This window comes from Coregonus clupeaformis, chromosome 37 (genome assembly GCF_020615455.1).
Source record: "Coregonus clupeaformis isolate EN_2021a chromosome 37, ASM2061545v1, whole genome shotgun sequence".
Lineage (NCBI taxonomy): Eukaryota > Metazoa > Chordata > Actinopteri > Salmoniformes > Salmonidae > Coregonus > Coregonus clupeaformis.
In genome coordinates this window covers 28,608,984-28,631,630 of record NC_059228.1, presented here as the reverse complement: position 1 = coordinate 28,631,630, position 22,647 = coordinate 28,608,984, and the positions used below count along the sequence as shown (strand labels likewise).

General features: G+C 42.9%; 2 protein-coding genes across 4 annotated transcripts; both read right to left on the bottom strand.

Annotated features, from left to right (window-relative positions):
* Positions 1-9,573: 9,573 nt before the first annotated feature.
* Positions 9,574-15,686, bottom strand: LOC121553343 (F-box only protein 28-like). Its single transcript, XM_041866382.2, has 5 exons — positions 15,493-15,686; positions 14,471-14,580; positions 13,360-13,498; positions 10,734-10,929; positions 9,574-10,555 (listed from the first exon to the last, which is right to left on the bottom strand). Exons 1-5 carry the CDS (start codon positions 15,679-15,681, stop codon positions 10,086-10,088), a joined length of 1,104 nt encoding a protein of 367 aa, XP_041722316.1. The 5' UTR covers positions 15,682-15,686; the 3' UTR covers positions 9,574-10,085.
* A 2,523-nt stretch (positions 15,687-18,209) lies between these two features.
* LOC121553409 (DNA-directed RNA polymerases I and III subunit RPAC1-like) lies at positions 18,210-21,881 on the bottom strand. Of its 3 annotated transcripts, none has more exons than XM_041866487.2 (9): positions 21,765-21,881; positions 21,479-21,550; positions 21,274-21,381; positions 21,026-21,158; positions 20,770-20,889; positions 19,723-19,875; positions 19,226-19,375; positions 18,708-18,824; positions 18,210-18,487 (listed from the first exon to the last, which is right to left on the bottom strand). In XM_041866487.2, the coding sequence occupies exons 1-9, from the start codon at positions 21,834-21,836 to the stop codon at positions 18,369-18,371; spliced, it is 1,044 nt and encodes a 347-aa protein (XP_041722421.1). In that variant the 5' UTR covers positions 21,837-21,881; the 3' UTR covers positions 18,210-18,368. The 3 variants fall into 3 exon arrangements, with proteins under 3 accessions (XP_041722421.1, XP_041722423.1, XP_041722422.1); XM_041866489.1 differs by having other exon boundaries at positions 21,785-21,825; XM_041866488.1 differs by having other exon boundaries at positions 21,687-21,777.
* Between the last annotated feature and the right edge of the window lie 766 nt (positions 21,882-22,647).

The following is a 22,647-nucleotide window of genomic DNA, read 5'->3' as shown; positions in this document are numbered from 1 at the left end:
ATACCCAGTCGCTGCCCACTTTTTGGAAGCAAACCTCTCGATTTCGTCCTTTATATCGGCATCGAACATGTCACCCTCCCTAGGAGACGGGGTGACCTCGACAACTTATTGTTAAAACGAGAGGCTGCCTGGATCTTTAATTTAAAGACCCTTGCTCCCTTCCGTCTCAACGTAGACTTTGATTTGAAGCCATTCTTGTGATTATTGTGATTTTGCTATTCATTGTAAATGTTTGTGGGCCTATGTAGCCAAGTTGTATCTATGATCGTATGCTATCCATGTTTTTTGTATGTTCTGTTTATCTGTAAATTAACTAATGCTATCAGGACACACCCGGCCATGATTACAGACACCTGCGTGTGTCCTTTGACATACAGTGGGGAGAACAAATATTTGATACACTGCCGATTTTGCAGGTTTTCCTACTTACAAAGCATGTAGAGGTCTGTCATTTTTATCATAGGTACACTTCAACTGTTAGAGACAAAAATCCAGAAAATCACATTGTATGATTTTTAAGTAATTAATTTGCATTTTATTGCATGACATAAGTATTTGATACATCAGAAAAGCAGAACTTTAATATTTGGTACAGAAACCTTTTATTTGCAATTACAGAGATCATACGTTTCCTGTAGATCTTGACCAGGTTTGCACACACTGCAGCAGGGATTTTGGCCCACTCCTCCATACAGACCTTTTCCAGATCCTTCAGGTTTCGGGGCTGTCGCTGGGCAATACGGACTTTCAGCTCCCTCCAAAGATTTTCTATTGGGTTCAGGTTTGGAGACTGGCTAGGCCACTCCAGGACCTTGAGATGCTTCTTACGGAGCCACTCCTTAGGTGCCCTGGCTGTGTGTTTGCTGGAAGACCCAGCCACGACCCATCTTCAATGCTCTTACTGAGGGAAGGAGGTTGCTGGCCAAGATCTCGCGATACATGGCCCCATCCATCCTCCCCTCAATACGGTGTAGTCGTCCTGTCCCCTTTGTAGAAAAGCATCTCCAAAGAGTGATGTTTCCACCTCCATGCTTCACGGTTGGGATGGTGTTCTTGGGGTTGTACTCATCCTTCTTCTTCCTCCAAACACGGCAAGTGGAGTTTAGACCAAAAAGCTATATTTTTGTCTCATCAGACCACATGACCTTCTTCCATTCCTCCTCTGGATCATCCAGATGGTCATTGGTAAACTTCAGATGGGCCTGGACATGCGCTGGCTTGAGCAGGGGGACCTTGCGTGCGCTGCAGGATTTTAATCCATGACGGCGTGGTGTGTTACTAATGGTTTTCTTTGAGACTGTGGTCCCAGCTCTCTTTAGGTCATTGACCAGGTTCTACCGTGTAGTTCTGGGCTGATCCCTCACCTTCCTCATGATCATTGATGCCCCACGAGGTGAGATCTTGCATGGAGCCCCAGACCGAGGGTGATTGAGCGTCATCTTGAACTTCTTCCATTTTCTAATAATTGCGCCAACAGTTGTTGCCTTCTCACCAAGCTGCTTGCCTATTGTCCTGTAGCCCATCCCAGCCTTGTGCAGGTCTACAATTTTATCCCTGATGTCCTTACACAGCTCTCTGGTATTGGCCATTGTGGAGAGGTTGGAGTCTGTTTGATTGAGTGTGTGGACAGGTGTCTTTTTATACAGGTAACGAGTTCAAACAGGTGCAGTTAATACAGGTAATGAGTGGAGAACAGGAGGGCTTCTTAAAGAAAAACTAACAGGTCTGTGAGAGCCGGAATTCTTACTGGTTGGTAGGTGATCAAATACTTATGTCATGCAATAAAATGCAAATTAATTACTTAAAAATCATACAATGTGATTTTCTGGATTTTTGTTTTAGATTCCGTTCCGTCTCTCACAGTTGAAGTGTACCTATGATAAAAATTACAGACCTCTACATGCTTTGTAAGTAGGAAAACCTGCAAAATCGGCAGTGTATCAAATACTTGTTCTCCCCACTGTATATAAACTAGTGACCAGCAGTCCCTTTCATTATACCCTGATGAAGACAGCTTGTCTGTCGAAACGTTGGTTATTAGGTTATTAAATTATTGCGGCTCTCCTTTTCTTTTTCAAGTGTTCTACTCCGTTAGCCAGCACCTCGCCTAAATAGGTTTGCGTTTCTTTTGCCTCTATATTAGACTTACCCCACCAGACATCTCTTCACAGTCCCCAAATTTTATTCGGCACATGCTTCGTAAACAGGTGGACTAACATCGAAATGCTTACTTACAGGCCCTTCTCAACAATGCAGAGAGAAAGAAAAGAGAAATAGAAAAGTGATAATTTAATAATAAAAGTAATAAATAATGAGTAACAATAACTTGACTACATACACGGGGTACCAGTACCGAGTCGATGTGCAGGGGTACGAAGTTAATATAATATAATAATATATAATATGCCATTTAGCAGACGCTTTTATCCAATGCGACTTACAGTCATGCGTGCATACATTTTTGTGTAGATTAGAGGTTGATATGTAGATGTAGTTAGAGGTTGATATGTACCTATAACTAGGAATAAAGTGACTAGGCAACAGGATAGATTAACAGTAGCAGCAGCGTATGTGAGGAGTCAAAAATGTTAGTGCTAAAGGGTCAATGCAGATAGACTGGTTAGTTATTTGGTTAACTATTTAGCAGTCTTATGGCTTGGGGGTAGAAGCTGTTCCAGGTCCTGTTGGTTCCAGACTTGGTGCATCGGTACCGCTTGCTGTGTGGTAACAGAGAGAATAGTGTATGACTTGGGTGGATGTAGTCGGACAATTTTTAGGTCCTTCCTCTGACACCACCTGGTATAGAGGTCCTGGATGGCAGGGAGCTCGGCCCCAGTGATGTTCTGGGCCATACACACAACCCTCTGTAGCGCCTTGCGGTCGGATGCCAAGCAGTTGCCGTACCAAGCAGAAATACAGCCAGTCAAGATACTCTCAATGGTCCAGTTAGCTGTAGAACTGAGGATCTGAGGGCCCATGCCAGTATTATATAGAGCCATAATCACATGGAACTCCCATCTCAAATTACTCAAGCAAACAGCAAAATTAGCTTTAAAAAACAAGTAAAACACCTCACGCCTCTCCCCAATCTGACCTAGTCAACCTAGTTAATGTATATGTAGTAATGTATGTATGCGTGTAGTTTAATGTCTAGGTTAATGTTTTTAAATGTATGCAACTTTTAAAGTTTGTCTGTCTTTTTCGTTATGTGTCGGACCCTAGGAAGACTAGCTGCCAATATTGGCGTCGGCTAACGGGGATCCCAATGAGATCTAAACCTCAAACACAGCGGCTGTACACCGTTCCCTGTCCTCCGGGGCCAACCAACACTTTCACCTAAGCTTTCCGCTGACGTATGGGCTATGTAAATTGCTCAACTCATCTAGGTGCTACTGGCTACAGTTACCCCCCAAAACATGTCATTCATACAGTATGATACATACTGAACTTGAACACAAATTAATACCAGTTCAGCTTCAAATTTGCAGGATGAGCCATAAGTGCTGAACAACTAGCCAATGCCTTGATGTACAGTTGCTAGCCTCGAGAGTATGGTGATGCAATTTCTTATGAGTAATGTTTGTTCCTCATAACACAAAAAGACTGTCCATTAATGATTCATTGTCCCCTCAAATGATTTCATTATGTCTCTGTAATTGGCACCATTGGGATAGTGGTCCTCTCAATTACACATGGACACTCCAAGAAATGAAGGCGTTATTGTCAACTGATTATGAGAGGTGCTAAATACCTCTGCAGAAGTTTTGACTATGTCAAACTGCCAAATACTACACCACTCCAGATTGAAATAAGCGCATGGGGAGCACTAATTGGGCTCCCGAGTGGCGCAGCGGTCTAAGGCACTGCATCTCAGTGCTTGAGGCATCACTACAGACCCCCTGGTTCGATTCCAGGCTGTATCACAACCGGCCGTGATTGGGAGTCCCATAGGGCAGCGCACAATTGGCCCAGCGTCGTTTGGGTTTGGCCGGTGTAGGCCGTCATTGTAAATAAGAATTAGTTTTTATTGTCTTAACTGACTTGCTCTTGTTCTTATTGTCTTAACTGACTTGCCTAGTTAAATAAAAAAATTACGCCTTCATTTAAATCAACAAAACATCAAACAATGATCTCAACTTAGTCAGCACCTTCCCCCCAGGCAGCCACACCTCAAACAAAAAGAGATTGAATTTAAAGGAAAACAGTCAGACTATAAAATTACAGAACCATTCAAATAACAAGGTCTCTCTCAAACCAAGGTTTGTCGCTCAGGGATGTAGCTCAGTTGGTAGAGCATGGCGTTTGCAACGCCAGGGTTGTGGGTTTGATTCCCACGGGGGGCCAGTATGAAAAAATAAAATAATGTATGCACTCACTAACTGTAAGTTGCTCTGGATAAGAGCGTCTGCTAAATGACTAAAAAATTTAAAATTTTTAAAGAAAAGGTAGCACGCACAAGCAATTAAGGCTTGTCACACCTGTGACATATTAGGTAGTGTTCCTCTGCTCAGACGTTGCATGCATCAAGCAATGTTTGTGTGCCAAATCATTGACTATGCCGCCAGGCACCAGATTGCTATAACGTGATGTGGTTAGCAAATATGTAAGATCTGGGATGTGTCAGAAACATCTAAGCAAAGGAACACAACCATAGCCTTGAGAAATAATGCTGCTACTAGTGGGAAACTGGTCTATCATCCTGAGCTCCGAATGCTCCCAAATCCTGACACCACCTACTAAGGGCAGTTACAGTGCATTCAGAAAGTTTTCAGACCCGTTGACTTTTTCCACATGGATTCAATAGTCCCCCCCCTCATCTATCTACACACAATAGCCCATAATGACAAAGCAAAAACAGGTTCAGAAAATTATAAATACGTTTACGTAAGTATTCAGACCCTTTCTCAGTACTTTGCTGAAGCACCTTTGGCAGCGATGACAGCCTCGAGTCTTCTTGGGTATGACGCTACAAGCTTGGCACACCTATATTTGGGGAGTATCTCCCATTATTTTCTGCAGATCCTCTCAAGCTCTGTCAAGTTGGATGGGGAGCGTCGCTACACAGCTATTTTCAGGTCTCTCCAGAGATGTTAGATCGGGCTCAAGTCCGGGCTCTGGCTGGGCTTCTCAAGGACATTCAGAGACTTGTCCCGAAGCCACTCCTGCATTGTCTTGGCTGTGTGCTTAGGGTCATTGTCCTGTTGGAAGGTGGACCTTCGCCCCAGGCTGAGGTGCTGAGCGTTCTGGAGCAGGATTTCATCAGGCCAAAGAGTTGTCAGCCAATCTTGGTTTTATCATACCAAAGAATCTTGTTTCTCATGGTCTGAAACTCCAAGCGGGCTGACATGTGCCTTTTACTGAGGAGTGGCTTCCGTCTGGCCACTCTACCATAAAGGCCTGATTGGTGGAGTGCTGCTGAGATGGTTGTCCTTCTGGAAGGTTCTCCCATCTCCACAGAGGAACATTGGAGCTCTGACAGAGTGACCATCGGGTTCTTGGTCACCTCCCTGACAAAGGCCCTTCTCCCCCGATTGCTCAGTTTGGCCAGGCGGCCAGCTCTTGTAAGAGTCTCGGTGGTTCCAAACTTCTTCCATTTAAGAATGATGGAGGCCACTGTGTTCTTGGGGACCTTCAATGCTGAAGACATTTTTTGGTACCCTTCCCCAGATCTGTGCCTCAACACAATCCTGTCTCGGAGCTCTACAGACAATTCCTTCGACCTCATGGCTTGGTTATTGCTCTGACATGCAATGTCAACTGTGGGACATTATCTAGACAGGTGTGTGCCTTTCCAAATCATGTCCAATCAATTGAATTTACTACAGGTGGACTCCAATCAAGTTGTAGAAACATCTCAAGGATGATGAATGGAAACAGGATGCACCAGAGTTCATAACAAAGGGTCTGAATACTTATGTAAATAAGGTATGTTTTTTATTTTTAATACATTCGCAAAAATGTCTAAAAACCTGTTTTCGCTTTGACATTATGGGGTATTGTGTGTAGATTGATGAGAGGAAAAAATGATTTAATCAATTTTAGAATAAGGCTGTAATGTAATAAAATGTGGAAAAAGTGAAGGGGTCTGAATACTTTCCAAATGCACTGTAAATGTACCAAAACATTATTTATAAAAACATGATCTATTAATGTTTTTTTAACACTAATTTGTTTACAAGCATGATAGCTGTACTTTTAGTTTATGGTTTATGCAGGTTGTTGTCCATTAGCATTTGTCAACAAGTTCAAAGCATGTGAATGCATCCAACTGGTATTTACAACTTCACAACTGGTAATTACCACCTTCCCACTTGGTTATGAACACAGCATAATAATATAAATGGTAACTGTAACAATTATTCAGTGACATCAAAATACTGTGCTCTGCCATAGGCTACTAATAATTTGACTAAGGCAAAGCTTTGCAGGTGATTCAACTGGAATTTTAGATACAATATTTCAAAGTATGCCAAAAGCATATTTTTTTAAATTACAACAATTGAATGAATAGTGGTCTATCCTAATGTTTAAACCAAGCGCAAGTAAATACAGAATGCTGAATTCACTCAATTCTCACAGGATGCATCACATTAGTAAACATCTAAAGTCTTTTTTCTTTCAGAGGTAATCCAGTCTGCCATTGAAGGACTCACTTTGCAGTGTGGAAGCAATAATTCCTGTTTGTCCAAAAGGAAACTCAGGATATGTGACCAAATAGAATTAAGGTAACCAAATGGCTACAGGGTTGCTAAACCAACATACAGCATTATTTCTTATCTCAATGTAACCTGCTCAGGCATGTAAATTAAATAAGTCACCGTTACATAAGGCAGTCATCCTGTGACTTCTACAACAGGCTTTACTTTGCCCTCTATGTAGTAGTTGCAGAGTTGGAAATAGCTGAAGTGCTGAAGACAATGTCGTTTTGAGCCAATCCATTAGATCCGTCACAGTAAAAATAGAGAATTTTTCCAACCAAGGGATCTGGATTGATCAAGGTGTACTACACATATAGAGCATGGGCTACCTGGTGCAGGACAGGACTACCCAGGCAAGAGGTTGGTACCTGTAGTTAAGAGAAAGGGGAATGAAAACAAGGCACATCTGCATCAGATAAAAAGCCTGATACTAGTTCTCATACTACAGCTACCTTTTATGAAAATGTTATGGATAGGAAGAACCATACCTGAGGAACAGGTCATATGTTTCTCATAAGGATCACGCTTTGTCACATAATGCGGTCAGGAATTAGCACATTTAATTACAGTAAATAAATAAAAAGTAATGCAGAACTAATCTAAATCACACTATCTGGATATGTTAACTTCTTTTAATGCTTCATTTGTACATTTGTAACGGTAATGGTGTGTAACAACCTATACAGTTAACCCCAAATAGGCCAATTTACAAGATTTGTTTTCTTAATACATACATGAAATAATCCAATCTACACTTTAAGTACATGAAGTTTACAGTACACTCATTTCTAAACTGAGACGCAGTCTCAAATTAAGCCACTAGATAAGTGTTTCCTGCCCAGTGCATTTATAATACACGCTTGAGTCCACTGTGTTGTGAACTGTGTTACCCAGAATGCCTCAAAGGTTTCATGCCACAAGTAGTTGGTCATTCTTAACTAATTTCCAGCCGCAATATGGGCTCACAAGCTAACCTCACAGAACCATAGTAAGGAAAAACCCCTTTTACACCACTTCGATACAGCTACGACCAGAAGTGACTTTTTCATAGCAGGTTAGGATAATTAAAGTTAGCAAAAATGCTCTCCTAACCGGCTACGAAGAACACTTCAGGTTGTAGCAGTATCAAAGTGGCGTGAAAAGAGTGTCCCCCAACCTCACAAGGTAAAAGAGAACCGTGAGTGCCACGAGATCTTAAAATGGGAAGGGTGCTGTTGTGCAAGATACATTTGTTTTTTATGGCAATTATGGAGAAACCTAAGACTTCAAAACCTTGTCACTTTTAGTTGAACTCCTTTCACAGTATCTTTATTAGGGCTAACATCAGTAAACCTAGTTTTTTGGCAAATCTGAATACATAGGACTAAACTTTTTTGGTGTACAAAGAAAGCATAACAATACGTTTAATAGACAGAAGCTGGCCTAGATGACAACTGCAATGACACACTGGAGTGGAGACATTTTGTAGCAAATAAAGCAGCAAATGTACCTTTGACCGCTAAGACAGAATCACCAGTCTTGTCAATCGATTCAGAGGTGGCAATTTCTACCTCTTACATAAAGCTTTGATTAATCTTCCCCAAAGACAGCAGATACTTGACTGCATACAAAACCCCTTTTACACAGACTAGTATAAAAATGGGGTTCGCATTTCAGCTAGCATAATTTCAGCCATTTGAGATTTGATTGATGAAAGTCACTTCCAAAACGTATAGACAACGGTGGAGCAAAATTACTGTAGCCCTGAAGGAAAAATGAATGGGGTCAGAACTTATTGGAAATGATTGATCTCTGAAAACGATAAGTCTTGTGGGCTCCTATAGCAGTCCATCCATTGCCTAATGTAAAGAGTCCCTTTCCTCTATTTCCCAGGCACCATGGCTTTAGAGACGCTCCCTCGGCTACATGATCAATCTACACATTAGCTTGCCTGTCTTCAACAGGGAGTGCCAAAGACAGCATGTTCATGTGGAACACAGTAATGCATTTCAAATCAACGGAGTGTCCTTTCACTAATGCTAACTGAACACTATTACAACAGGAACCCCTCAAAAACCTCTCCTTTGCATTATGTGAAATCTTACAAGACCTGACTAAAATAAACAATTAGTTCTGTGCAAGATAGTATTTTTTGGAGAGGGGAGGGTTAACTTAAGCAATAAAAAGAGAGAATAACTTCATTTTATTGCACCAAATGTTCGATGGGAAGGGCAAGTAAGATAACATCCCCCCAATGCAGGAATCAAAGGGATAGTGTACGATTTTGGCAATTAACCATTTCTATGTCTCTGCGTGAAGTTTGAAGTTAAAGATAGTTTTGCGAGCCATTGCAAAGTAGCGTTAGCGTAATGACTGGAAGTCTACCAGAACAGCTAGCATGCAAACTACCTTAAACTGCACACAGAGACATACAAAATGGTAATTGCCAAAATCTCACACCATCTACTAATTTAGCCGGTGTCAGAAAATAAAGAAATAAGACTGTATTCCTATCAGGGGATAATAAAGGGCCTACATTGAGCAAGGATATTTTCAAGCAATCCAATCTGGAAACAGACAGAACTAAACAATTAGAATCTTCTCTTAAACTAAAAAAGGTTATTTGAGTCAATAAGGGCAAAATTGGTTCAGAGGCAGAATTTAAACATCCTTTTTCCTGAGTGATCTCATCTAGCCAATATTTCCAATGCATTTTTCCCCACCCAAAGTCCACCTCTTCAGTGGTTATGCAACGCACATTAGAAAGCTCTCATTACTTACATTTTACATTACATTTTAGTCATTTAGCAGACGCTCTTTTCCAGAGCGACTTACAGTTAGTGAGTGCATACATTTTCATACTGGCCCCCCGTGGGAATCGAACCCAAAACCCTGGCGTTGCAAACGCCATGCTCTACCAACTGAGCTACACAGGACTTTACATAGATAAAAGTCTGTGTGTATGTGTATACTCCGTACTTCTCGTCTTCACCGCAAGGACTCTCTCCCGACTAGGAGCCGAAACCCTAATGTGGATTGACTTTTGTTGATAGACAAGCAAGAGTGAACACAAATAGAGTGTTTTAGACTTTAACATAACCCTCGCCTCTTCAACTAATGTGCAAATTCTTAGTGGCTTTAGAGTCAGTGGTTAAACTGTGGAGACTACCAGCACTCTTGCCCAAATATGCTGGTCTAATCAGCATAAACATGTCCATGGTGTAGTTTGTGTGAATTTGAGAGGGCAATGACAAGGGGGATACAATGCCAGGGAAACAGTGACTCCTTACCATGACCCCCCCCCCCCCTCTCTTAAATACATTCCAAACAATAAGAATTGAAATTATGTCACAGGACATGGGAGGTCCAATCAGACTGAACCCCCAAAAACTAAAAACATTGAGTGTCCTATTTCTTGCTGCGCAGGCGTTTGGACTGACGCAGGTCTGAGCTCTTCCTGGTGCGTTTCAGGGGCGGGCTGCCCTGTGACTCCACCGCTGTGGCCATGTTGCTGGGTGACGTGGCGACAGCAGCTGAGCCTGTTGAGGAAGAAGCCGAGGAGGTGGAGGCTACGGCTGGCCTGGCCCCTCCCCCCACCGCACTGTCCATCAGTTCCCTGAGCTTGTGCTCCAGCTCAGCCAGCCGGGCATTCTGCTCCCCGATAACCTGCGTCTGCTCCAGCAGCTTCTGCTCCTGGTCCTGCAGCTGCTTCTGCTGCTCCAGCTGCTTGACGCGCACCTCCTGCATCTCCCGCCGCAGTGCAGTCATGGACACCCCGTTCACCTTCATCTGCTGCTGTACCTTGGTCATCTCAGAGCGCGACGGCGTGTTCTTGGCCAGCAGGGACATGGTGGTCAGGGAGGTGGAGGGGCCGGCCACTGGGGTAGGCAGAGAGAATGGGGAGGGTGATGATCTTAGGTACAATCTTTAAATGGGTAGCCAAGTTGAACAATAAAGAAGATAGTCATGTTAATTTTATTCATAATAAGTTACATGGGCGTTTGTACATTACAGGACCTTTATTGGCCATAAAAGGTCAGTGTAGTTGTCCATTACCTGGGGCAGATCCGATGAGGCGCCCTGACAGGTCGGCCCCGGGAAGCCTCTTCTTCAGGATGGGGACAATCTTTTCATCAAAGTACTCCATGGCCATGGAAGAGATGTCCCGCAGCTCCTGCAGCACCTCGTGAGCCCGCTGGGGAGCGCGTGTAGAGTTCACATATCGCAGCACACGGTAGATCTCATCAATCACCTTAGGGAAAGACAGTCACATGCTGGGAACCTTAGGCTTAGGATAAATTGTATCCTTTGGCTGAGAATGTTAAGAATGTGTGCGTTATGTTGTTAAAGCCAAGACTTTGCAAGTTTGAAGAAGTAGCTAGTATCATCATATTGGGATGAACTGGTCTTCCACTTAATTAGAATACTTAAAATTGTGATTCTGCTTTCATCATTTATCAAGACTAGATTATTTTCCTAAACTATCGTCAATCCGTCATAGCCGGTGTAGTCTGATTCAATCTTAGTCCTGTATTGACTCTTTGCCTGTTCGAAGAACCATCAAACAGGCAAAGAGTCAATACAGGACTAAGATTGAATCGTACTACACTGGCTCCGACGCTCGTCGGATGTGGCAGGGCTTGAAAACTATTACAGACTACAAAGGGAAGCACAGCCGCGAGCTGCCCAGTGACACAAGCCTACCAGACGAGCTAAACCACTTCTATGCTCCCTTCGAGGCAAGCAACACTGAAGCATGCATGAGAGCACCAGCTGTTCCAGATGACTGTGTGATCACGCTCTCCGTAGCCGATGTGAGTAAGACTTTTAAGCAGGTCAACATTCACAAGGCAGCAGGGCCAGACGGAATACCAGGACGTGTACTCCGAGCATGTGCTGACCAACTTCACTGACATTTTCAACATGTCCCTGACTGAGTCTGTAATACCAACATGTTTCACGCAGACCACCATAGTCCCCGTGCCCAAGGACACTAAGATAACCTGTCTAAATGACTACCAAGCTGTAGCACTGACATCTATAGCCATGAAGTGCTTTGAAAGGCTGGTCATGGCTCACATCAACACCATTATCCCAGAAACCCTAGACCCACTCCAATTTGCATACCGCTCCAACAGATCCACAGATGATGCAATCTCTATTGCACTCCACACTGCCCTTTCCCACCTGGACAAGAGGAACACCTACGTGAGAATGCTATTCATTGACTACAGCTCAGCGTTCAACACCATAGTGCCCTCAAAGCTCATCACTAAGCTAAGGATCATGGGACTAAACACCTTTTTCTGCAACTGGATCCTGGACTTCCTGACGGGCCGCCCCCAGGTGGTAAGGGTAGGTAACAACACATCTGCCACGCTGATCCTCAACACGAGGGCCCCTCAGGGGTGCGTGCTCAGTCCCCTCCTGTACTCCCTGTTCACCCATGACTGCATGGCCAGGCACGACTCCAACACCATCATTAAGTTCGCCGACGACACAACAGTGGTAGGCCTGATCACCGACAACGATGAGACAGCCTATAGGGAGGAGGTCAGAGACCTGGCCGTGTGGTGCCAGGATAACAACCTCTCCCTCAACGTGACCAAGACAAAGGAGATGATTGTGGACTACAGGAAAAAAAAAAGAGGACTGAGCACGCCCCCATTCTCATCGACAGGGCTGTAGTGGAACAGGTTGAGAGCTTCAAGTTCCTTGGTGTCCACATCACCAACGAACTATCATGGTCCAAACACACAAAGACAGTCGTGAAGAGGGCACGACAAAGCCTATTCCCCGTCAGGAGACTGAAAAGATTTGGCATGGGTCCTCAGATTCTCAAAAAAATTCTACAGCTGCACCATCGAGAGCATCCTGACTGGTTGCATCACCGCCTGGTATGGCAACTGCTCGGCCTCCGACTGCAAGGCACTACAGAAGGTAGTGCGTACGGCCCAGTACATCACTGGGGCCAAGCTTCCTGCCATCCAGGACCTCTATACCAGGCGATGTCAGAGGAAGGCCCTCAAAATTGTCAATTTCTCCAGCCACCCTAGTCATAGACTGGTCTTTCTGCTACCGCACGGCAAGCGGTACCGGAGCGCCAAGTCTAGGTCCAAAACGCTTCTCAACAGCTTCTACCCCCAAGCCATAAGACTCCTGAACAGCTAATCATGGCTACTCGGACTACTTGCACTGCCCCCCCCACCCCATCTTTTTACGCTGCTGCTACTCTTAATTATTTATGCATAGTCACTTTAACTCTACCCACATGTACATATTACCTCAACTACCTGGTGCCCCCGCACATTGACTCTGCACCGGTACCCCCCTGTATATAGCCTCCCTACTGTTATTTTATTTCTGCTCTTTTTTGTTGTTGTTTTATTTTACTTTTATTAAAAAATAAATGCATTGTTGATTAAGGGCTGTAAGTAAGCATTTCACGGTAATGTCTACACCTGTTGTATTCGGCACATGTGGCAAATAAAGTTTGATTTGATCTAAGAGCAAGAGTGCCATCTTGTTGCCAAATAGGAGCTCTAAAATTAGTTGACGATAAAAAAAAACACAAAATAACTTAAATTGAACCTGACATTTCCTTCTACTAGTTGGCATATATTGTACAGATGTGTGCCAGGTAGGTAGTGACTAGTAGGTTACAGAGGATGTAGCTAGGTACCTTGCCAGGGATGAAGCAGCAGAGATTTGAGTCCACATATTTCATGAAGGTCATGTTGAGTAAGGAGAGGCGCGTTTCTACAGCAGCCAGGATGTCAGCATGACGGGCCAGTGAGTGGTTCCTCCGCTCGGACTCCCGCCTGCCAAAACAAAACAAAAACTCACTAAATATACACTGGACAAGACACTGATATCTTTATAAATAATAATATGCCATTTAGCAGACGCTTTTATCCAAAGCGACTTACAGTCATGCGTGCATACATTTGTGTATGGGTGGTCCCAGGGTTCGAACCCACTACCTTGGCGTTACAAGCGCCGTGCTCTACCAGCTGAGCTACAGAGGACCACATTTATATTCCAAGTAACATTTATGAGTCAATGATCACTTTCCATGGATCATCAAAACAGTGAAGATGGAGTGATTTGGAATAAAATAACGAGGTGAAGCAATACAAAAAAAGTATAGTGAATGTGTTTCATAGCGTCGAGGCCTGAGATAGTCACTTCTGTAATACACTGGTGCTGCTGACGACAATGGGGTGAGTAGGCTAATCATTCATAGGTTGACATCTCAAACTATACTGAACAAAAATATAAACACAGCATGACTTTATTACAGACAGAAATACTCATCAGTACACCCCCCCACACCTGTCAGGTGGATGGATTATTTTGGCTAAGGAGAAATGTTTACTAACATGGATGTAAACAAATTTGTGCACAAAATTTGAGAAATATGTTTTTTGTGCATATGGAACATTTCTGGAATGTTTTATTTCAGCTCATGAAACATGTTGAGTTTATATATTTGTTCAGTGTATTTTATTTTATTACCCACAATGAATCCACACTTGTTACCAGGAGAGGAAAACACAGGCCTGGATAAAAATTACAGATTTCACAAATGTGCTTTATACCAATCTGTGGTTCCTACAAAGCTCAAACCAGTCAGCACTTCTGGCTTCATTGCCTGGATGCAGTAGGCCTATTTTAACTCATTGATTTGCGTCAGGACCTAGGCCTAGCAAAAAACACCTGTATTCAAATAGCATACCAGTCACATGTCATATACTATAGAATTGCCTCCCTCCAAGGGTGTTGATACTGACCTTGGCAGCTGGGCTTTGACCTGCCTCTGGCAAAGGCTGTGGTAGCGCTCCACCTTGAGGAAGCCTTGGTTCAGTATGCGCTGACAGATCATGTCCATGCGCTTGCATACCTGGGAAAAGAACAGGGGTGGGAAGGTATGGTTGAGCTTCTATTGGGATTAATGTATTTTACAACACCTCCATAACCCTGCATGACACTTACAGCCTGTGATGCGCAAACAAAGTGGCCAGATCAAAAGTGTGGAGCTGAAAAAGAGCCTACTCCCCCACACAGATATAACTACAAAACCTCCCTCGAGTTCTCTGGTATCCCTGGAAAATATACTATTTCGATATCACATTGAATTCCTTGAACGTGAATTCAAAACGTTCAATTGGTCTCTTGCACCACTTTCAGATGATGCAAGTAAATGAAAGGACATACTTGATTCATTCGGGATAGCGGGAATATGCCAATTTCTAAATGTGTAGTTAACTAAAGTTACTGTGGTCATACAGAATACACTTTCCCAGTTTTTGCTAAATCTAAAGAAAACATACTAGTGCTAGCAAGGTAACGTTAACATATTTAGATAGCTAGAAAATAAATACCAATACCGTTTATTAGACAAACAATATTATACCCATAAAACAGTATAAATTTGACTCGTTTTCCACGAGTTCCACCCAGGACAGGCCCCTACTAGCTCGCTATAGCAACCTTGAAATGGAATGGAACAGGTGGGTTGTTGACAAAGCTGATGCAAATAAACTTATCTTAGCACGTGATATAGTTCGGCACCATATTACCATTCAGAGTGTGGAAAGATTCAACTTTTTTCAAAACATATAAGCAGTGAATCAATGCATGTTACGACTTAACTAGGGAAGGAACTTATTAGCTAGTTAATGACCTCACTTGCTACTCACACTAGCTACATAGCCAATACCGTCTCTGACATAGATAATTTAGCTAGCAACAACTAGATTAGCCAGACGCCGCATTGCCATTTGCTTCGTGGTTTGTTTTTGTTCACTCTCACCAAGCGTATAAGGCTGATTTCGTCGTAAGCCAGGAAATTGAAAATCGTCTCAATCGCCACAATGGGAAGTCCTAATAGCGGGTTGTTCTGGTGTGGTTGATCGGGAGGTGGTGTAGACAATCTCGGTAACGCCGAGTCGCAATCCACGGCTTCAAAACCTCGCTCTACTCCTTCTACAACGGCCGCCATCTTCATTTGCTACGGATAGGGGAAATGACGTTTTATAGGGAACGTTCTATCTCTGAACTGTGGTCGAAGAAAGTATTGCAAGAGTGTACACAACCATTTCAATTAACTTGAGCAAAGAAAGCAAGAGCAGACTATGTCGCTGTATTCGTCCGTACAAAGAGCTGTATCCAGCCCTGGGCCTGGTTTCCCAAAAGCATTTTAAGGCTAAATTCATCGTTAAATCTCCGAGCTGTTATTAACGTTGCACTTGAAAACGCTCGTAATTACGCCTGCCTCAAGACCACGATCATAGAACCACGTCGTTCGATGCTTTTTTGCCCTCCCGCACCACTTAATACAGATCTCCGCTAAACATAGAATCACATGGTTTATCCGCCTCTCTGTGAACGCTGATAACTTCAGAACAAAGTTGAGTACTAAATAAAAAGATGCCAGTGTCTTTCAATTTATACAAACCGGCGACGTATAAAAAATGCTTCAAATTAAAACCAAGATGACTGCATTAAAATATAAATACAGTAGTCTATATGCCTATTTTAATCATATTGAAATACATTTCATGTTCAATCAATTAAGTTATGTTTATACTTGTAGGCTACTGTCAGTAGGTTAATTTGTCTCAACATATTTATAATAATAATAATAATAATAATAATAATAATAATATGCCATTTAGCAGACGTTTTTATCCAAAGCGACTTACAGTCATGTGTGCATACATTTTTACGTATGGGTGGTCCCGGGTATCGAAACCACTACCCTGGCGTTACAAGCGCCATGCTCTACCAATTGAGCTACAGAGGACCACATATTTAATATGTAGCCTAACATCGTTGGCCCTTCCAAATACAAAGATGCCAATTTCTTTGCATAACAAGCGAATGATAGACGCTTCAAATGAAAACCGAGATGACTGTTGAAAGATAAATACAGTATATACTACATATAGCTATATATTTGAATGATAGTGAACTAAATGTCATGTTAATTCAATTGTTTTATCTATCTGTACGCTGTCTAATTTGCCTCAATATATTTCATGTGCGCGCAATGTGCCAAATCTTTAGTGCATTATTATAGGGTACGCATTAGAATAAGCCGCCTCAATACTTGTAGCCACAGGTGACATCTCTCTAGGAGCTGATCCGTCGTCCGTATTAGAATAATTCTAATGTTAAGGTAAGATTGGAAAGGGAGAACGCTAATCCGAGAGCAGCGATTCATTTCTTTCGATTCTATCAGAAACAACGCACTTAGCGAACGTTCTCTCTGGGTGGTGTTTTGGGAAACCGGGCCCCATGCATACCATTTCTTGATACCTTCAAATAATGTACGCACTGTGGAATAGGACTGAGGTGGGATAGAAAGTACACACAGACTTTGCAACATCATCAGTATCTAGAGTAAAATGTAATATGCTTTACTTTTGTCTCACAAGTCTATACAGTACACAAAACATAACTGCACCTTGCTGTGTACTATATGTTTGACAGTTGCCACTTGCAAGTGAGAACTGCCATTGAGTTATAAAAACCCTCTTCATTCAGTAAATACTAAAAACATGTTTTATTGTAATGGTTTTACCTAAAAGGATGGAATTCAGGCACAACTCTACAAAATGGGCTAATGACATGAATGAGCCATAAGGATTTGCAAGAGACATAAGCATTAATTAGAATACAAAATATACTACATAAGTGGCACAACCCTTTTTGGGGAAGACAAACCATCTCATGCTGGGTACATATTTTGACAAAGGAATCCAAACTCAAGTTAATCTAGGATGGTAATAAAAATAAAGCATCCTCAGCATTACCACGGTGTGCTTTAATTCCAACTGGTGTTGTATTCTATTGTCCAAAGCAGGGACGGGCAACTCCAGTCCTGGGGGCGGAATGGTGTCACACTTTCCCCCCCATCCCTAGCAAACACAGCTGATTAAACGAATTGCATTCTGAACTGAATATCATTACAACTTATCCAGAATGCCGCAGCCCGTCTGGTGTTCGACCTTCCCAAGTTCTCTCATGTCACCCCGCTCCTCCGCACACTCCACTGGCTTCCAGTTGAGGCTCGCATCTACTACAAGACCATGGTGCTTGCCTACGGAGCTGTGAGGGGAACGGCACCTCCTTACCTTCAGGCTCTGATCAGACCCTACACCCAAACGAGGGCACTATGTTCATCCACCTCTGGCCTGCTAGCTCCCTTACCTCTACAGAAGCACAGTTCCCGATCAGCCCAGTCAAAGCTATTTGCTGCTCTGGCACCCCAATGGTGGAACAAGCTCCCCCACGACACCAGGACAGCGGAGTCACTGACCACCTTCCGGACACACTTGAAACCCTACCTCTTTAAGGAATACCTGGAATAGTATAAAGCAATCCTTCTACCCCCCCCCCCCCACAAAAAAAAGAAGAAGAAAAAAAGTGGTTGTCCCACTTGCTATCATAAATTGAATGCACCAATTTGTAAGTCGCTCTGGATAAGAGCGTCTGCTAAATGATGTAAATGTAAATTAGTTGATTATTGGAGTCAGGTGTTAGCTGGGGCTGGGACAAAAGTGACACCAATCAGGCCCAAAGGACTGGAGTTGCCCATTCCTGGTCCAAAGCATGTTGCACACAGGCTCAAGACATGTCTAACCCCTGTATTGAGTATTTACATTTGGTCCAACTTAATTGCTCTTATTCCATCTCCGTGGAGTCGAGCTCAGTGAGGAATCTTCGACACTTGGTCATGAGAACTTTGATGGCCTCTGTGACCAGGACATCAGGTGCCAGGATGCCAGTGGATTCTACAGAAACTTTATGGGAAAGAGGAAACACAGGATTGATGGGTGCTCATGCACAGAATGCCAAACTATACTACACAAACAAAGTAAAAGAATCCCTGAGGAAAAACAAACAATTCGCTTCTACAGTGCAACAATAGTTATGGGCTATGTAATACAAGACATGTTTACTGTACATTTCACAAATTTGCCAAGCTGCAAACAGTGATTTCTAAATTCACTGGGTACATACAGATGAAATGGTCCCGCACTCTTGCAAGCTTCACAGTGTTCTTGAGGTCGTCATGTCGGAGAACCTCCCTACTGCAGGTATCTAAGCGACTGTTCACCAACTTGGCAACAACCTTTCCTGGGACAGAAGGAAAATTATAAGCTACATGGATCATAAATAGCTACAGTAGAAGTACTGTTTCACACATGTACAAGTGTGTACTATACTCGTGTGAAATATATATATATTTTTTTTTTAGCATATCCCAACTCCCCCTGAGACAACCTCAGTGTTGGGTCACGGCAACCGGCAACCCTAGAGCAATCAGGGTTTGCTCAAGGGCATATAGACAGATTTTTCACGTTGTTGGCTCTAGGATTCGAACTAGCGACCTTTCAGTCCCTGGCCCAACGCTCTAACCGCTAGGCTACCTGCCACCCATAAAGGTTGTTGTCTGAAGACTGCGACCTGAACTCAGTACCATAAACCCCTCCGCCATCCTGACATAATGCTTCAAAATGTTATAGCTACTGTTTTACCCCCATTGTTCTCCACCTCAATAACTCCAGGGGAGAAGCAGCGTTTTAGTCTCTCCGCTTTCTCCCCCTCCACTGTTTCCATTAGTGTGATCTCAGGAAGGAGTCTGTAACTGGCTGTAGCCACAGGTGAAAACTTGGCGTGGTCTTGACCTGGAAAGATAGAGCATAGGATTGCGCCATCAGAACAGGAAAGAGAGCTATCACTCATTTCAACAAGATATGACAGAGAGCTGTAGTTACAGGCAACGGTGTAGCGAGGGTATATTAACGTAAACGCTTTTTTATTTTGCACGAGCATTTACCCATCTCTTGCGAAGAAATGCATTTAAAATATAGGGAGCATAACTTTATTCACCACGGACAGCAATCACCCACCTGTTATTTATTTTTACCACTACTTCACTGGTTACAGGGCTTGAGAAAGCTTTAGGTTAAACTGTAGTCTGAGATTGCCATTGTGCAGACATTATCACATTTTGCAGAGAAAGTCCTCTCACCAATGCCTTTCACACAGTGCATGACTATATCCAGCTCCTGTCCAGGCCGGAGCTGTGCCAGAAGGATGTCCCCATGTACTGGACCGATGTTGATATCTGCAAACACATCAGCTTGGTTCCCAATAGGGACCCACTTCATGTCCTTGGAGTACACTGAGGAAAAATCAAAGACATTACAGGTTAAAGGGGCACCTCTGCACAGACTAGAAAAAGTTCAATTATTCACTTACTTTAAATGAGAATATGTATAAAACTGCAGACTTTGTTAGGATGGCAGACATTTTTAATCAGTTCCTCCAGGATTTGGCAGGGATTTTTTGTGATATTTGCAGGCAAAAATTATTGACTTTGCTGAGGCAATTCTGACATTTTGCATGGCAATATGCAATGATATTGTCCAATTTGTCACGAAAATGCAGTGACGAGGGAAAAAGTTTGTTGACGTTTGGCTTGATTGAACATATTATGCGGTAAATGTGAGGTGATTGTTTGAAATTGCGAGCCCTCTTTTTGTTCTGCATTGAATGGTCAGTTTTATGCTATAATATTGCATTGATTTGACTGTTTAATGCGGAAATATGTTGCAGTTGCAGGATTGCGGAATCCTGGAGGGACTGTTTAATGTACAAGTTCATGTAACGTTTATTACCATTTTCAATAATTTATTTCACTTAGTCCTGCATACTGGAGCTCGGAGCCTAAGATTTTCACTGTACCCTGCAAACACACCTGCAACCCTGCACATGTGACTATTAAACACTGAATCTGAAGTTATGAGGAAATTATGCTCAGCTTCTCTTAAGGCCGTGGCCACACTTAGACACATGAACACATATCAAATCGTATATGACGTACATGATTGACAATTTTTTCCTGTCAAAAGTACAACTCATCTCTACTATACTTTTTCATGCTAGTTGCATATGTGAAAATATATACCATTTGTGTTTTTTTTGTCGGACATACATCTCCATTGTCATTAATCCGGCAACGGATGACTCCCATTCCAAAATTCTTGGACACAAGAATGTCCACGGCCTTACCTACCCATGTGGTTCAGGTAAAGTTCCCGGGGGTCAGCAGAGTCTTTGGTGGCTCTGGGGTTCCTGGTGCATTTGATCTTCAGTTGAAGTTGAATTGTGTCGATTTCTGTGCCTTCCTCGTCCCCTGAGAAAAGCACAAATTCCTTAAACTTGTACAAACAAAACTGATGTAGCTGGTGGTGACCCTCTACATGACAAGTCTTGGAACTTTGTATGGCCATTGTCAGTGGGGACAGGCAAGGTAAGCAGCATAAACGTACCTGCGTTTCTGTACTCAAACAATCGTGGGTCAGCCTTGATAGGGATCAAGCCCAGCCTGTGGGCAAGGATCTCATCCTGAATTATGGATGTGTTGTTGTAAATAAACACCTTCTCGACAGCCATAGTGGGGACCTAGAAGGGCGGATTAATAGATGTTATTTTGTTCTCTGCCATCTAAAAACATCAAACACGGAGAACACCTCGTATGCTGTTTTCATTGGCTGGATGCTATCTGAGTAGTAGCTACCTCTGCGAGTAATATCCGTCGAAAGGCATTGGCGATAGCTGCATCTATGCCCACCATGTCGAACTCCAGAGAAGTCTCATCCATTTGCACCACGTCGATTCTGAAATTCTGCAATATATATATTATATTGTAATGTGTATATATGGGCATTCCACGCAACAGATTTGAATGTAAAATCAGGCCAACATGATAATAGTTAGTTTACCTTTTGGAATTTCTGCAAGCTCCATGTGTCATCGTAGCCTGGATAATTGCCAGGGTAATCGGTTGTATGAACCTATCAAATACAGTAAATATTTTTCATGACAATGTTGTGTGAGAACAGCGTTGTATTTTCTACTGTACTAGCTAACGTTAACTAACTAACGCGTTAGCTGCACATAATGATGTTATTAGCTAGCAAACATGCCCACCCGTTTATTCCAAGAATACCTGCCCACAAATTCTGGGCATAGACAGCACCTCCACTTATTTGTTCTTCAATCACTTACATTTTTTACATCAAATTCACCTAATATCACTCTATCCCGAATTTCATCCACGTTGCTCATGGTCGCTGCCATTTTGCCAATGTTTTCATAGACGTCACAAGCTCCGGCTTTCTTCTTCTTTGTTGGGGTTTTACGGCGGATTACATCCAAAAGTTGTATTGCCGCCACCTATTGTGCGGGATGAAAATAAAATATCCTAAAAGACAAAAATGATTACATTTACATTTACATTTACGTCATTTAGCAGACGCTCTTATCCAGAGCGACTTACAAATTGGTGCATTCACCCTATAGCCAGTGGGATAACCACTTTATACATTTTTTATTTTTTATTTTATTGTAATTTGGGGGGGGGGTAGAAGGATTACTTTATCCTATCCCAGGTATTCCTTAAAGAGGTGGGGTTTCAAATGTCTCCGGAAGGTGGTGAGTGACTCCGCTGTCCTGGCGTCGTGAGGGAGCTTGTTCCACCATTGGGGTGCCAGAATTTTTTTTTTGGGGGGGGTAGAAGGATTACTTTATCCTATCCCAGGTATTCCTTAAAGAGGTGGGGTTTCAAATGTCTCCGGAAGGTGGTGAGTGACTCCGCTGTCCTGGCGTCGTGAGGGAGCTTGTTCCACCATTGGGGTGCCAGAATTTTTTTTTTTGGGGGGTAGAAGGATTACTTTATCCTATCCCAGGTATTCCTTAAAGAGGTGGGGTTTCAAATGTCTCCGGAAGGTGGTGAGTGACTCCGCTGTCCTGGCGTCGTGAGGGAGCTTGTTCCACCATTGGGGTGCCAGAATTTTTTTTTGGGGGGGGGTAGAAGGATTACTTTATCCTATCCCAGGTATTCCTTAAAGAGGTGGGGTTTCAAATGTCTCCGGAAGGTGGTGAGTGACTC

What these genes read in the sequence shown, in the direction of transcription:
- LOC121553409 (XM_041866487.2), bottom strand. Translation starts at nt 21,836, where the DNA reads ATGGCAGCGACCATGAGCAACGTGGATGAAATTCGGGATAGAGTGATA. An exon ending in ACTTTACCTGAACCACATGG is followed by an intron (nt 19,876 to 20,769) that starts GTAGGTAAGGCC and finishes ATTTTTCCTCAG; the next exon opens with TGTACTCCAAGGACATGAAG. An exon ending in GCACTGTGTGAAAGGCATTG is followed by an intron (nt 19,376 to 19,722) that starts GTGAGAGGACTT and finishes CTATCTTTCCAG; the next exon opens with GTCAAGACCACGCCAAGTTT.
- LOC121553343 (XM_041866382.2), bottom strand. Translation starts at nt 15,681, where the DNA reads ATGGCGGCCGTTGTAGAAGGAGTAGAGCGAGGTTTTGAAGCCGTGGAT. An exon ending in AAATCAGCCTTATACGCTTG is followed by an intron (nt 14,581 to 15,492) that starts GTGAGAGTGAAC and finishes TTCTTTTCCCAG; the next exon opens with GTATGCAAGCGCATGGACAT. An exon ending in GCTGCTTCATCCCTGGCAAG is followed by an intron (nt 10,930 to 13,359) that starts GTACCTAGCTAC and finishes TCTTTCCCTAAG; the next exon opens with GTGATTGATGAGATCTACCG.